This window comes from Lepus europaeus, chromosome 4 (assembly GCF_033115175.1).
Source record: "Lepus europaeus isolate LE1 chromosome 4, mLepTim1.pri, whole genome shotgun sequence".
In the NCBI taxonomy this organism is placed as follows: domain Eukaryota; kingdom Metazoa; phylum Chordata; class Mammalia; order Lagomorpha; family Leporidae; genus Lepus; species Lepus europaeus.
The window spans coordinates 19,270,650-19,285,396 of NC_084830.1; the positions used below are offsets into that span (position 1 = coordinate 19,270,650).

Consider the following 14,747-nt stretch of genomic DNA (forward strand, 5'->3'; position numbering starts at 1 on the left):
TTGTAATATTCATAAGTTTAAGATAAAATTTTTAACTATCCATCAGCTGAAGAAACAAAACCTATCACTTCAGGTGTAGTATCTGTTCTTAACAGTTTAATATCTGCCGCTGCCTGCAATGCCAGCATCCCATGTGGGTGCTGGGTTCGAGTCCCAGCTGCTCCACTTCTGATAAAACTCTCTGCTAATGGCCTGGGGGAAAAAAAAACTTCCCCATACTTATGCTTCTACAGCTGCATCATATATAAGTGGCTTCCAATCTTATGTTGTTATGCACAGGCTTACAAAGACTAACCTACAATGAAAACCTTGTTTATCCATTATTTTACGAGTTCACAGTAGATTGATGAGATAAATTCCTACAGGAGTAATCACTAAGTGGAATCTGATGATCAAGGTCATTTTTATAAAAGACAAATATCTCGTTTATCCTGCAAAGGGATTGAAACAGATTATGACCCACTTATGTATTTTGAATTCTAATTAGTTTATTTTTATTTGAAAAGCAGAAAGACATAAACAGAGACTCTAACAGAGAGAGATCGTTCATCTACTGGTTCACTCCCCACTCTCAGCACCCAGTTCTGGGCCAAGCCAACTCAGTCCAGGTCTTCCATATGGATGGCAGGGCCCCAATTCCTTGTACACCTGCTAGGGTACACATCAGCAGGAAGCTGGAATCAGAAGTGCAGTTGGGAGTGAAACCCAGGCACTCTGATATGGGATACAGGCGTCGCAAGTAGGGGCTCAATGCTAGACCAAACACCATCTTCTGATTAATTTATATGTGAAAGAGTTCAATATGTCTAAAAGGTCAAGTATCAAAGTCATTTAAGTGATAGAGCTAAGACACAGGAAAGCAAGAAGCACACTTCAAAATGACATTTTTTTAAAAAAATAAAAGCATTAACTATTTTTTCTTCCCCCTGAGGCCATCATGTAAAATAACTCTTGACTTTTCCTTCAACACTTGGTGAAGAGCCCAAATGCATACTTCATCCTTGTTTAATTCCTGTCAGGATTAATACTGCTCAGAAATGACAGAAATAATTACCTCCTGCAATGAGGTAATTCTGCAGTCACGTTCAGCCACACTTTTTGTGATTTTGTTTACTTAGCAATGCCTGGTGCCTTAGATATTTAAAATATGCATCTTGGGTTTCAAGTTTTGAAGTAAAAACCACTGCAACACGTGTCTTCTCAGTGTCCAGAAGCACTGGGAACAAGCAGGATGATCATGAACACAGCCAATTACCCAGAAACGCATCCACTGTCAGATCACAGGGACCTCTGAAGTGGAATGTCATGGCCACTAGGCTTTGGCATTGGAGCCACACAGAAGGCTACCACCTTGACATTCTTTTTTATTTATTTATTTATTTATTTATTTATTTTTGACAGGCAGAGTGGACAGTGAGAGAGAGAGACAGAGAGAAAGGTCTTCCTTTTGCCGTTGGTTCACCCTCCAATGGCCGCCGCGGTGAGGCCAGTGCTGTGGCATAGTGGGTAAAGGCGCCACCTGCAGTGCTGGCATCCCATATGGCACTAGTTTGAGTCCTGGGCCGCGGTGAGGCCAGTGCTGTGGCATAGTGGGTAAAGGCGCCACCTGCAGTGCTGGCATCCCATATGGCACTAGTTTGAGTCCTGGCTGCTCCACTTGCAATCCAGCTCTCTGCTGTGGCCTGAGAAAGCAGTGGAAGATGGCCCAAGTTTTTGGGCCCCTGCACCAACGTAGGAGACCCGGAAAATGCTCCAGGCTCCTGGCTTTGGATCAGCCCAGCTCCGGCCATTTGGGGAGTGAACCAGCAGATGGAAGGCCTTTCTCTCTCTCTCTCCCTCTCTCTCTCTCTCTCTCTGCCTCTGCCTCTCTGCAACTCTACCTTTCAAATAAATAAATGTAAAAAAAAAAAAAAAATCCAGAGATGAGAGAAAGTGACAGACTCTACTAGTCTTTCCCCATGAAAATACCCCCCTTAAACCCTAGATCCCTCAACCAAGAATATTACCACATTTGGGAACAAAACAAGGGTAACCTGAGATCTAAAGCTCTCGTTACCTTAGGACCTCTGGGATACTTACCAATTTCTGACCTCTATTGCCACCTTTAAAATTAGCCACACTGGCACCCACTCTGGAAAGTTGCTCGAATTTGCCTACTCTGCACCAAGAGCCTGACTGTACATAATATTAGCAATATCCCTAAATTCCCATTTAATGATGTATGGTCCAAAGAATGCCCTCGGGGCCGCCACAGTGGCACACTAGGTTAATCCTCCACCTGTGGCGCCAGCATCCCATATGGACGCCAATTCTAGTCCCGGCTGTTCCTCTTCCAGTCCAGCTCTCTGCTGTGGCCTGGGAAAGCAGTAGAAGATGGCCCAAGTGCTTGGGCCCCTGCACTCACGTGGGAGACCGGGAAGAAGCACCTGGCTCCTAGCTTCAGATCGGCGCAGCTCCGGCCATTACAGCCATTTGGGGAGTGAACCAATGGAAGGAAGACATTTCTCTCTGTCTCTCCCTCTCACTGTCTGTAACTCTACCTCTCAAATAAATAAATAAAATCTAAAAAAAAAAAAAAAAAAAAAAAATGCCCTCACCAGACTTAAAGATGAGAGCAGTGGCAGATTTCTGGGCCCTGGAGTGCAAGGATGTTGGTGGCCCAAGAGGTTGTTCACTAAAGGTCCTCACTACAGAAGCCACATGGAAGAACCAGGGGCAGGAGAGGACCCTCCTCTTTCCCAGCACCCCTGGTGTCTAGACAGCAGGCTGTGGTGGCAGGGATGGACGTGTGTGCAGCCTGGGCGACGGTCCTTCCCTCCCCAGAGCTGACCTTGCTGCTGACTCTGCGGAAGCCATCGTGCAGGCCACTGCTGAGCGATGCCTGAACTGTGAGGACCCCCTTCCACCATGGGAGTGGCAACTTTTCTCCTCCTGGAGTAAAACACTTGCTCTACCTACAGGATGTCCAGGCTTCTGCCAACAACCTACAGCTGGCACATGCCTCCACACAGTCATAACATCTGGCATCAATATTGCTCCTGATCACGCATCCACTTTCAGCAAAAGAAGCGAATGCGTGTGCTGGTGCCCCGGGATCCTCTGGTCTTTGCACGGTCCCCATGCATGAGTGGGTGATCTTGCGGGTGGCAGAATGAATGGCCATTGGAGGCTGAGGTGTAGCTCCAGGGGGGAGGTACCACCCACAGATGCTGGGGTCTTGAACTACACATGCTCTGAGTGAGTGAGTGACAGGACTGCAGAGGTCACAGTCTGGGAGCCTGGGACAGAAGGGGGTGCGTCCCTGGCCACTACACCTACAGCCCTCCCTCTGAAGGTCGGCTTCCCTTCTCTGTGACTTCTGAGTCAAATCCCTGTGGGCTTCAAGCTAGCCTGGCTGGTTGCCACTCAATCCGACTCTCCCGAGCTGGTGGCAGGGGGTGGAGGGGTAGGGTAGGGGGGATCCGAACATCTCCCTTTTTAACAAGCTCTCTGAGAAATCGTCCCCTTACCAGGCTGGAAATGCATGTCCCTACAACATAAGCTACGTCAGGTGGATGGCTTTGAAGGACACTGCCCGAGCCGTGATGAGGCTCAATGACTCACTCCTGCCCAATAAGAGAGAACACCCTTCTATGGACCCACGTGTGACTACAGGATGTGGGGGCGCCTGGGGGAATGGCGATTGGCTGAGATGGACAGCACTCAGGCCGTGGAGCAGGAGCACCTGTTTTTACTGCTCAGGGTGAGTTGCTTCACCTCGCCGTGCCCCGTTTTCCTAATCTGTAACATGAGGAGTACAGCAGTATCCACCTGACATTGTTGTTTTGATGGCTAAAGGCGTTCATACACACAAAAAATTTAGAAGCGTCATCTGATGGTCCCTATTAGTGATGTGAAAAGTATTAGCTATTAGCACTCTACTTTTCAGAAAATAAAACTGTCCTCTCCCTCACACATAAATACACACAATCCCACATGAACTTCAAAGCAATGCTCTCTTAGGAGGCAACCAAGACCCAGAGGGGTTAAGCAACTTCCCCAAGGTCACACAGCATGTGGCTAGCAAGTGCGAGGTTGCCACGGAGACTGAAAACTCAAACCTGATCTTTTTTCCCGTATTCTGAGTGCCAGGACAAGTACTCAGCATCCAGCTCCAGAAAGGTCACACACAGCCTGCCCTAGAGGGCCTTAAGTGCAGAGTGCAAGGGTCAGAACACAGTGACTATAAACATTCAGCCACTCAATTTCCTTCTGAGATTCTTCTCGGAAATTACTCTAAAATACCAGATCCCCAGGGAAGCCTCTGGAAAGATTGGCCTCCAAGTGACATTTCGCTGTGACTGCTCCAGTGATAACAAATGGATATTGGTAAAAGCCTGGCCCCAACAGACACTCACTGGAGTTCATGGCCAAAGCCACATAACCCTTGGACTGAGAGGGTACGAGGGAGTTCATTCTCTGGGAGAGGCCATGTGGTCAGCTTAGAGGGGAGGGGAGACTGTAACATGAGCCCCTGTCACAGCGTCAGACACAGGACAAGGTGCTCTCCATCCATGCTTGTGACGAGGGCCTGGAACAAGAAAGGTGTCTGCCACGAACAGGAGAGTAAAACTAATTACACTGCAGGGTTCTTGGCTGTGTGCAGAAGTCATTTGTCATGTGCTTTCCAGGCCAAAAGAGCTTGGAGCTCAGGCCTGAGGGACTTCCACAGAAACCTGTTTGGAAAAGGGCGGTGTCACCTCAAAGAGATGAGAACTGAGTGAAAGGGAAGGACTGAAGAGCAAGAATCCAGCAGCCCTTTCTTCCAGAGACCCAGTGTAGTGGGGACTTGATGCACAGTCCTTGCGGACGGGGAACTGTTCTGTCATTAAATAACGGAGGGCTATTAGTCGTGCACCTGCTGCAGCGTGTCAGACACCTCACGAGGGACCAGTACTAGACTGGAGACTAAAGCCCAGAGAACTCACAGTCTAGCGAATGGGGAAAGAAAACAGACTGTACCCAAATATGCAAGATCCTTCCAGTTAGGGACAACTGTTATGTAGAAATACAAGGGTGAGAACTCCTGGAGTCTCCTGTGCATCGCTCCCTTGGGAAAGGGAGCTGAAGAAGAGGACCACCCGCAGCCTTGCTGTGGGACCGCCTGCCGCCTCACTGCAACCACTCTCCCTGCGATACACGCGGTTTTTCTCTGCTCGGGGGGGGCCCCATCTATTTTCTTAGGCTGTGATTCAGACATAACAGTGAGCTTAGAAAACCTCAAAAAAATAAAGAAGAGGGTCATGTGACATGGACACGGGTGGTCAGCTTCAGACAAGTGGTTAGGGAAGGAATAAGGGTATTAGAGCTGAAACCTAAACATCAGGGGACATTAACCAAGACAGGAGACGGGAAAGAGTCCAATCAGAGTCAACAGAACATCCTGCTCAGAGGCCGAAACCTACAGGGGGGGCAGGCTGGGGAACGTGCCAGGAGGGGTGGAGCTGAAACCCCAAGGCAGCCCGGATCCAGACCACACAGGGCCTGGGGGCCACTGGGAGGGCAGCGGGTTTTAAGACTTGCTGAGTGGGTTTTAGTCTAAGCCATGGTGAAGCCACTGTAGAGCACAGAGGACTGTTTTGAAACAGAGGAACCAGACGATCTGATTCCCATCTCTCAGAGATCACGTGGGCTGTCCCGTGCAGGTCCACCATGAGCCTAGGAGTTCCATGAGGCCAGGGGCTGTGCTGGTTTGGATTACCCGTATCTGTCACGCAGACCCCCCAACAAGGAAAATATCATAAACACGTTTAAGTGAACAAAAGACAACACAGTCATGGGTCATTTCTCCAGGAAAATGCACTCACGCATATGCACACCACATGCACAAGGACTCAGGTTAGGAACTCTTGTAGAACGGGCAAACTGACTCCTGGTTTATCAGACCGAAAAGCCGGGAAAACCCTTCCCTCTGGGTTCTGTAGTGTGGGCACACAGGGAAGTGGATACGTTGATGACACAAGAGAATCAATGGGATATCTCTGGATCCTCTCAGATAAAGAATAAGCAGCATGTTTTTCAATGTTTACTTATTATTTATCTCCATTTTATTTAAAAGGCAGAAGACAGAGATAGAGACAAAGATCTCCCATCCACTGGCTCACTTCCTAAATGCCCAAAACAGCCAGAGTTGGGCCAGACAGAAGTCAGGTTTAAAATTCACTCCAGGGGCTGGCGCTGTGGCACAGCAGGTTAAAGCCCTGGTCTGGATTGCATCAAATTGAGAAGTTTCTGTACTGCAAAAGAAACAGTCAGGAGAGTGAAGAGGCAACCGACAGAATGGGAAAAAATATTTGCAAACTAAGCTACAGATAAAGAATTAATAACCAGAATCTACAAAGAGATCAAGAAACTCCACAGCAACAAAACAAACAACCCACTTGAGATGGGCGAAGGACCTCAGTAGACATTTTTCAAAAGAGGAAATCCAAATGGCCAACAGACACATGAAAAAATGTTCAAGATCACTAGCAATCGGGGAAATGCAAATCAAAACCACAAGGAGGTTTCATCTCACCCCGGTGAGAATGGCTCACATTCAGAAATCCACCAACAACGGATGCTGGTGAGGATGTGGGGAAAAAAGGACACTAACCTACTGTTGGTGGGAATGCAAACTGGTAAAGCCACTATGCAAGTCAGTCTGGAGATTCCTCAGAAACCTGAATATAACCCTACCATTCAACCCAGCCATCCCACTCCTTGGAATTTACCCAAAGGAAATTAAATTAGCAAACAAAAAGCAGTCTGCACCTTAATGCTTATTGCAGCTCAATTCACAATAGCTAAGACCTGGAATCAACCTAAATGCCCATCAACAGTAGACTGGATAAAGAAATTATGGGATATGTACTCTATAGAATACTATACAGCAGTAAAAAACAATGAAATCCGGTCATTTGCAGCAGGATGGAGGAATCTGGAAAACATTATGCTGAGTGAATTAAGCCAGTCCCAAAGAGACAAATATCATATGTTCTCCCTGATCTGTGACAACTAACCGAGCACCAAAAAGGAAACCTGTTGAAGTAAAATGAACACTATGAGAAACAGTGACTTGATCAGCCCTTGCCCTGACTGTTGATGAACAACTTAATACGTTATCCCTCTTAGTATTTTTTTTTTGTTTGTTCTACTTAATACTATTGGTTGAATTCTTTAATTAATACACAGTTATTCTTAAGTGTTAAAACTTAACTGAAAAGTGATCCCTGTTAAATATAAGAGTGGCAATAAGAGATGGAAGAGATGTACAATTTGGGACATGCTCAAGCTGACTTGACCCAAACGGTAGAGTTAGAAACATACCAGGGGATTCTAATTCAATCTCATCAAGGTGGCATGTACCAATGCCATCTCACTAGTCCAAGTGATCAATTTCAGTTCACTATTGATCATAATGATAGGACTAAGAGTCAAAGGGATCACATAAACAAGACTAGTGTCTGCTAATACTAACTGATAGAATAAAAAAAGGAGAGAACAATCCAACATGGGAAGCGGGATACACAGCAGACTCAGAATGGCGGATGTCCTAAACAGCACTCTGGCCTCAGAATCAGTCCTTAAGGCATTTGGATCCGGCTGAAAAGCCCATGAGAGTATTTCAGGCATGGAAAGCCAGGACACTCTGTCAAAAAAAAAAAAAAAAAAAAAAAAAAAAAAAAAAAAAAAGACCTAAATGAAGGATCTCCGCGCATGAAATCCCAGTGGAAGGAACAGGTCATCAAAGAAGGAGGTACCTGGCCGGCGCCGCGGCTCAATAGGCTAATCCTCCACCTTGCGGCACCGGCACACCGGGTTCTAGTCCCAGTTGGGGCACCGATCCTGTCCCGGTTGCCCCTCTTCCAGGCCAGCTCTCTGCTGTGGCCAGGGAGAAAAGTGGAGGATGGACCAAGTCCTTGGGCCCTGCACCTGCATGGGAGACCGGGAGAAGCACCTGGCTCCTGCCATCAGAACAGTGCAGTGCGCCAGCCACAGTACGCCTACCGCGGCGGCCATTGGAGGGTGAACCAATGGCAAAAAGGAAGACCTTTCTGTCTCTCTCTACTGTCCACTCTGCCTGTCAAAAAAAAAAAAAAAAAAAAAGAAGGAGGTACCTTTCTCTGAAGGGAGGAGAGAACTTCCTCTTTGACTATGACCTTGTCTAAATATGATTGGAGTTGGTGAACTCAAAAGGCTTCCATAGCCTTGGCATCTCATGACAAGAGCCTAGGGTGATTACTGATGCCATAAACAAGAGTGTCAAATTGTTAAGTCAACAACAGGAGTCACTGTGCACTTACTCCTCATGTAGCATCTCTGTCCTTAATGTGCTGTACATTGTGATTTAATGCTATAACTAGTACTCAAACAGTATTTTTCACTTTGTGTTTCTATGTGGGTGCAAACTGTTGAATTTTTTTTTTTTTTTTTTTTGACAGGCAGAGTGGATAGTGAGAGAGACAGAGAGAAAGGTCTTCCTTTGCCGTTGGTTCACCCTCCAATGGCCGCTGCGGCCGGCGCATCTCACTGATCCAAAGCCAGGAACCAGGTGCTTCTCTTGGTCTCCCATGCAGGTGCAGGGCCCAAGGACCTGGGCCATCCTCCACTGCCTTCCCGGGCCATAGCAGAGAGCTGGCCTGGAAGAGGGGCAACCGGGATAGAATCCGGCACCCCAACCGGGACTAGAATCCGGTGTGCCAGCACTGCAAGGCGGAGGATTAGCCTGTTAAGCCATGGCACCGGCCAAACTGTTGAAATCTTTACTCAATATGTACTAAACTGATCTTCTGTATATAAAGAGAATTGAAAATGTATCTTGATGTGAATGGAAGGGGAAAGGGAGCAGGGAAGGGGAGGGTTTTGGGTGGGAGGGAAGTTATGGGGGGGAAGCCATTGTAATCCATATGCTGCTGTACTTTGGAAATGTATGTTCATTAAATAAATGTTAAAAAAAAAAAAAAAAAGCCCTGGTCTGCACCACTGGCATCTCATATGGGCACTGGTTCGAGTCCCAGCTGCTCCACTTCCAATCCAGCTCTCTGCTATAGCCTGGGAAAGCAGTAGAAGATGGTCCAAGTCCTTGGGCCCCTGCACCCATGTGGGAGACCTGGAAGAAGCTCCTGGCTCCTGGCTTCAGATCGGCACAGCTCTGGCCATTGCAGCCATCTGAGGAGTGAACCAGCAGATGGAAGACCTTTCTTTGTGTCCCTCCCTCTCCCTCTACTCTCTCAAATAAAATCTTTAAAAAAAAAAAAAAAAAACTCAACCCAGGGGGCTGACATGTGGGGTAACATTGTGGGGTTTCTCTCTAACTCTCTCAAATAAATCTTTAAAAAAATAAGTAAATAAATAAATACTGGAAAATAAGAATGCCCTGGTAAACGGGCTGAATAATGTGTAAGATCTACACTGTTATCTGTATTTCTGTGACAACCAGGCAGGTCTGGGAGACAGATAGATTTCCTGCTGGTCAGCAGGCCCGGAGGGCGGATATGTTTTCTTCTGGGTAACTAATTGGCTAGTGGCTACTACTGTAAAAACCCCCATATAAAAGCCAACTCATTCTGTTGGGTAGTTGCTGCCTGCTGTCTTGGCTATATAAAGACCATACCATCAGGCCAACGTTGTGGGATAGGGGGTGAAGCCACCACCTGTGATACCAGCGTCCCATACGGGTGCCAGTTCAAATCTAGGCTGCTCCACTTCCAATTCAGCTCCCTACTAGTGGCCTGGGAAAGCAGCAGAAGACGGTCCAAGTGCTTGGGCCCCTGGCACCCACATGGAAGATCTGGATGAAGCTCTTGGCTTCAGCCTGGCTCAGCTCTGACTGTCTGTGGCCATCTAGGGAATGAACCAGTGGATGGAAGTGCTCGCTCTCCTCTCTCTCTCTCATTCTGTAGCTCTGCCTTTCAAATAAGTAAGTGATAACATCTTTTAAAAAAAAAAAATTCCATATACCTACAGCTCCATGAGAGTTTTTCTAGTTTCCAGCCTTGTGCAGCCAAGCTCAGATCCAACAAACAACTAACAGGTAAATAAAACAATAAAAGCTATGGTAATATCTTCAGCCACAGACAGCCAGTTCTACTGGCCCGAGAGTCATTTTATATTTTCCTATTTCCTTCCCTGTCAGATTCTCTTATTTCCCTTGTTTTCACAGTCAACTTACAAATTCTATTTTCGTCCCCTGCTTTTCTTGGAAGACCTTCTTTCCAAACAAACACTACTCTGTTCTCTCACACGTGTTGAGCAAAAAAGAGAAGCAAAGCTGACCTCAAAGAAAAAATAAGCACAGAGACACAACAGTTCCTGGGCCTAATAAAATAACTCTGAAGGAAACTCTTGTAAGGAAATCTACCTTTCAGTAAAAACGGACAGAAACTCAACTCCCACAAGCCGAAGGGAAAAAGGAATCCACTGGCTCGGGGAACTGGGAAGTTCAGAAGTTGGGGCTGGCTGCAAGCACAGACTGACGCAGGGCTCAGTGCTGCCTGAGGGCCTTGCACCGCTCCCTGCTCTGCTGGGCTGGAATCCTGCAGACGCCCCTTCCTCCGTGGCAGTCAGGAGGCCCACGGCAGTCCCTGTCTCCCAGGCCTCCAGCTTATAGATCCCAATGCTCTTCTCCCTGAACATGACCACAGCAAAGCCGCAGAACACTCTGGTGCGTCCTTCTTAGGTCTGTCCACCAGGGAGGCCCAACACAGACTTCCTGCTTACACCGAGGGGCCACCTGGACTGTAGGAAATGCGCTAAGAGCTCCCCCAAAGCACAGAAATCCTCTATGCCTTCAAGCAAGTCCAGATTATGATCACAGGATACTTCATCAGCTTAAAACGACAAAACCTTGTTCCTTACACCAGCTGGAAGCAGTGAGTTTTTAATTTCAAGGCGAGACATTGTCTGATTTGTCTGTACTAGATATGCTTCTGAATATCGAACTGAAAATCTGCTTATAAAATTGGCAAGAAAAACTCAAAAGAGCCACTTGTAAACAAGTGTACAGTCCTCTGACCGCCCTGACGTTTCTGCTCAGGACAAAGTCTTCCTGCAGCACTGCCTGCCAAAATGTATCTTCTTTCCTTTAGCCATGAACTTGATAAGCCCTCTGAAACTCCATGAAGAGCTCTCAGGGTGGGCTCCGTATTTAGCTCTAAGTTATAAAACAACTTAAGAGGTGGCATCTGCATTCTTCCTACCAAAAGCTGCCTGGCTTTCTCCCAGGACCTTCCTGGTCATCTGAACAAATTCGCTCAGTCACATTCCCTTACACTATCGGATGCTTCAGTCAATGGCTAAGTCTTTCCCTCCACAGCACAAAGCAGATGACGCACATCAAACCCGAGCGTCTTAATAAGGAGAAGACTCATCTAAGAACAAAAGCTTAGTCATCCTTGCTGTAAGAAGTCGTTCGTTTTCACAATGGAACCACACAAACATGAATGAGAGCTGGTACAACATGCCAGGTTAATGTCAAGTGTCTTTTATTTGGAATGACATGATTAAAGCCAGATTTCCAAGACATCCTCACAAAGGCAGATGAGATAAATGAATTTTAAAGCACTGGTTCTCATCTATGATTGACACACTGTTAGGTGTCTCAGATCATCAACAGTGACACAAAAATCTTCAAAACAAAAATAATTCTCAATCAATTTTATTCAAAACCATAAATAAACAGACCAAGTAAGAGAGGACTGCGATCTTAACATCACAGCCCAGGAAGACTAAAATTTATTGCTGACTCAGCTCACAACATTATCCCTTTTAAAAGCAGCAGCACGGTCACAAGAAAATGTTTCATGGGCACCTCGCACGAGCATCCGAGCTTCACAGAGCAAGGCGCCACGGCTCTGTCCCCCAGGAGCTTCCAGGGCAGCTGGAGAGACACTGCAGACATCCAGAACACACGGGAGGATCCAGCGCTCAGTCCACACCCAACAGGAGCAATCACTGGCGGAAGTCATCATACGCCTTACAAGTGAGCCACAGGAATTTCTTAGCAATTACACACTAAATCAAGTTTCATCTTGACACAGCAAAAAATGAATTTTTTTTTACTTAGTGTGTTTATACTTGTGTTCATTCGTGTTTCCACTCAGTTGAATTAAGAGAGGAAAAACATAATTCCAGGCCAACTGTACCATAATGCTCACTGTCCTAAGTGAAGGGATGGCTTGTTCAGGTCCTAAATTTTTCCACAGTTCCACGTCCTGATGTCAAGCTCAGTAGTTTTTACTGCCAAACCGATGTGCAAATTCAGATAGCGTGTAGACAGCGCCCCATCCCACCTTAGGGTCCATACTGATGAAATCATTCAGGTTCATTTTGGAATCTAGAAAAATACATGAAAGAAATGTCTACTGAAAACACGATTCGGGTTTAACAGCAACAAGACAATTCCGAAGACCACAGGAGGGAAACTGTTCAAATGGGTAAGGGTTCAATGTCACTTCTGCGGTATGCTGGCTTTTGGCACAACCTCTACCTCATCACAACAAAACGTCACACAAACCCAAAGCAAGGGACACCCTACAAAATACCAGGCTTCAAAAGCATAAAGGCTGTAAAAGAAACATAGGGAGAAAAAAAACTAGCACAGATCAGAGGGAACTGGAAAGACATGAAAAGGTAACTATAATATCATGGGGCTAGATTCTGGACCAGAACAAGCAAATTAGAGAAAAAAACAAAACCTAAAGGAAGTTAATAGTACTGTGTCATAATAATATACCACTGTTTTTGTACCACTGTATCATTTTCCTGGTTCAAGTAACTGTATTGCTGTTATGTAAGACTTAACACTAAGGGAACCTAAGTGAAAAGTACGCAGGAACTCTGTCCTGTTTCAGCAAATTACCTAGAAGTCCAAAATTATTTCAAAATAAAAGTGAAAAAGTGCATGAATAATCAAACAGCCAATTTAGTGGCTTCAATGGCCAATGTACAGGAAATTCAAAGAACATGCCGAGATACAATCAGCAAAGCCAGACTGCTTCTCTCAGACCCAGTTTCTTCAACAAATAAATTACAAGTAAAAAAAGCTAATGAGACTTTTAAAAGACATGTCAGGGGCTGGTGCTGTGGTGCAGCAGGTAAAGCCGCTGCCTGCAGTGCTGGCATCCCATATAGGCACTAGTTCAAGTCCTGGATGCTCCACTTCCAACCCAGCTCTCTGCCATGGCCTAGAAAAGCAGTGGAGGATAGCTCAAGTACCTGGGCCCCTGCACCAGTGTGGGAGACCCAGAAGAAGCTCCTGGCTCTGGATTGGCACAGTTCCATTTGTTATGGCCATCTGGGGACCAAACCAGTGGATGGAAGACCTCTCTCTCTCTCTCTGCCTCAGTAACTCTGCCTTTCAAATAAATAAATTGTAAAAAAAAAAAAAAAAAAGACACATCAGAGCAGGCATCATGGCATAGTAGTTTAAGCTACCACCTGGGATGCCACCATCCTGTATTGGAGTGCCAGTTTGAGTCTACTTCCAATCCAATTTGCTGCTAATGTGCCTAGAAAGACAGCAGAAGGTGGCCCAATTGCTTGGATTCCTACCACCTGTGTGGGAGACCTAGATGGCATTCCTGGCTCCTAGCTTTGGCCTGGCCCAGCCTCAGATATTGCAGGCACTTAAGGAGTGAACCAGCAGATGGAAGATCACTCTGACCTTATTTCTCTCTCTCTCCCTCCATCCCTCCCTTCATCACCCTGTCTTTCATATAAATCATGCAAAAAAGAGACATATCAAGCAAGAACAATATGGGAGCCTCAATTGGACCCTGATTTGAATAAACAAAGTAGAAAAAAAAAATGTCAAGAGACTGGCACCACAGTGTAGCAGGTAAAGCCATCATCTGTGGAGCCGGCATCTTTTATGGGCGCTGGTTCATGTTCTGGCTGCTCTGCTTCTGATCCAGCTCCCTGCTAATGGCCTGAAAAAGCAGTAGAGGAGCACCTGCACCCATGTGGGAGATCCGAAGAGGCTCCTGGCTTCGGAATGGCCTAGCTCTGGCCATTGCAACTTATTTGGAGGAATGAACCAGTGGGTGGAATACCTCTCTCTTTATCTCTCTCTCTCCATAACTCTGCTTTTCAAGTAAATAAATAATGTTAAAAAAAAAAAAAACTAGAACTTCATGAGATAACTGTTTGAACATTGTCTAGATATATATGCATGATGACTTTAAAGAACTGTTATTATAGGGGCCAGCACTGTGGCATAGTGGGTAAAACCACCACCTGCAGTGCCAACAACCCATATGGGCGCTGGATCGAGTCCCAGCTGCTCCACTTCCTATCTAGCTCTCTGCTATAGCCTGCTATACCGGTAGAAGATGGCCCAAGTCCTTGGGCCCCTGTACCCTCGTGGGAGACCCAGAAGAAACTCCTGGCTCCTGGCTTCAGATCGGCATAGCTCTGGCCTTTGTGGTCAACTGGGGAGTGAACCAGCAGATGGAAGACCTCTCTTTCTCTGCCTCTCCTCTTTCTGTGTAATTCTCTGACTTTCAAGTAAAATAAATAAATCTTTAAAAAAATGTTATTACAGTAGATGTAATAATGGTATTCCAGCCACATATTTTTAAAAAAAAGAATCCTTACATTTTAGGGATATATACTAAAACGACATATTTTGGGCCGGCACTGCCATAGCTCAATAGGTTAATCCTCTGCCTGTGGCGCCGGCACACCGGGTTCTAGTCCCGGTCGGGGCACCGGATTCTGTCCCGGTT

General features: G+C 46.3%; 1 protein-coding gene across 6 annotated transcripts in view; it reads right to left on the minus strand.

Moving 5' to 3' along the window:
* The window catches only part of NTAQ1 (N-terminal glutamine amidase 1), a 147,419-nt gene that overhangs the window by 110,078 nt on the left and 22,594 nt on the right, over positions 1 to 14,747 (minus strand). The window contains exon 6 of one of the 6 annotated variants that reach the window (XM_062188027.1): positions 11,488 to 12,355. The exons of the other annotated variants lie outside the window; for them this stretch is intronic. Coding sequence (XP_062044011.1) covers positions 12,246 to 12,355 — 110 coding nt within the window. The 3' untranslated portion in view covers positions 11,488 to 12,245. Of the gene's footprint in view, positions 1 to 11,487; positions 12,356 to 14,747 lie in introns of those variants that run through there. 6 annotated transcript variants of the gene reach the window in all.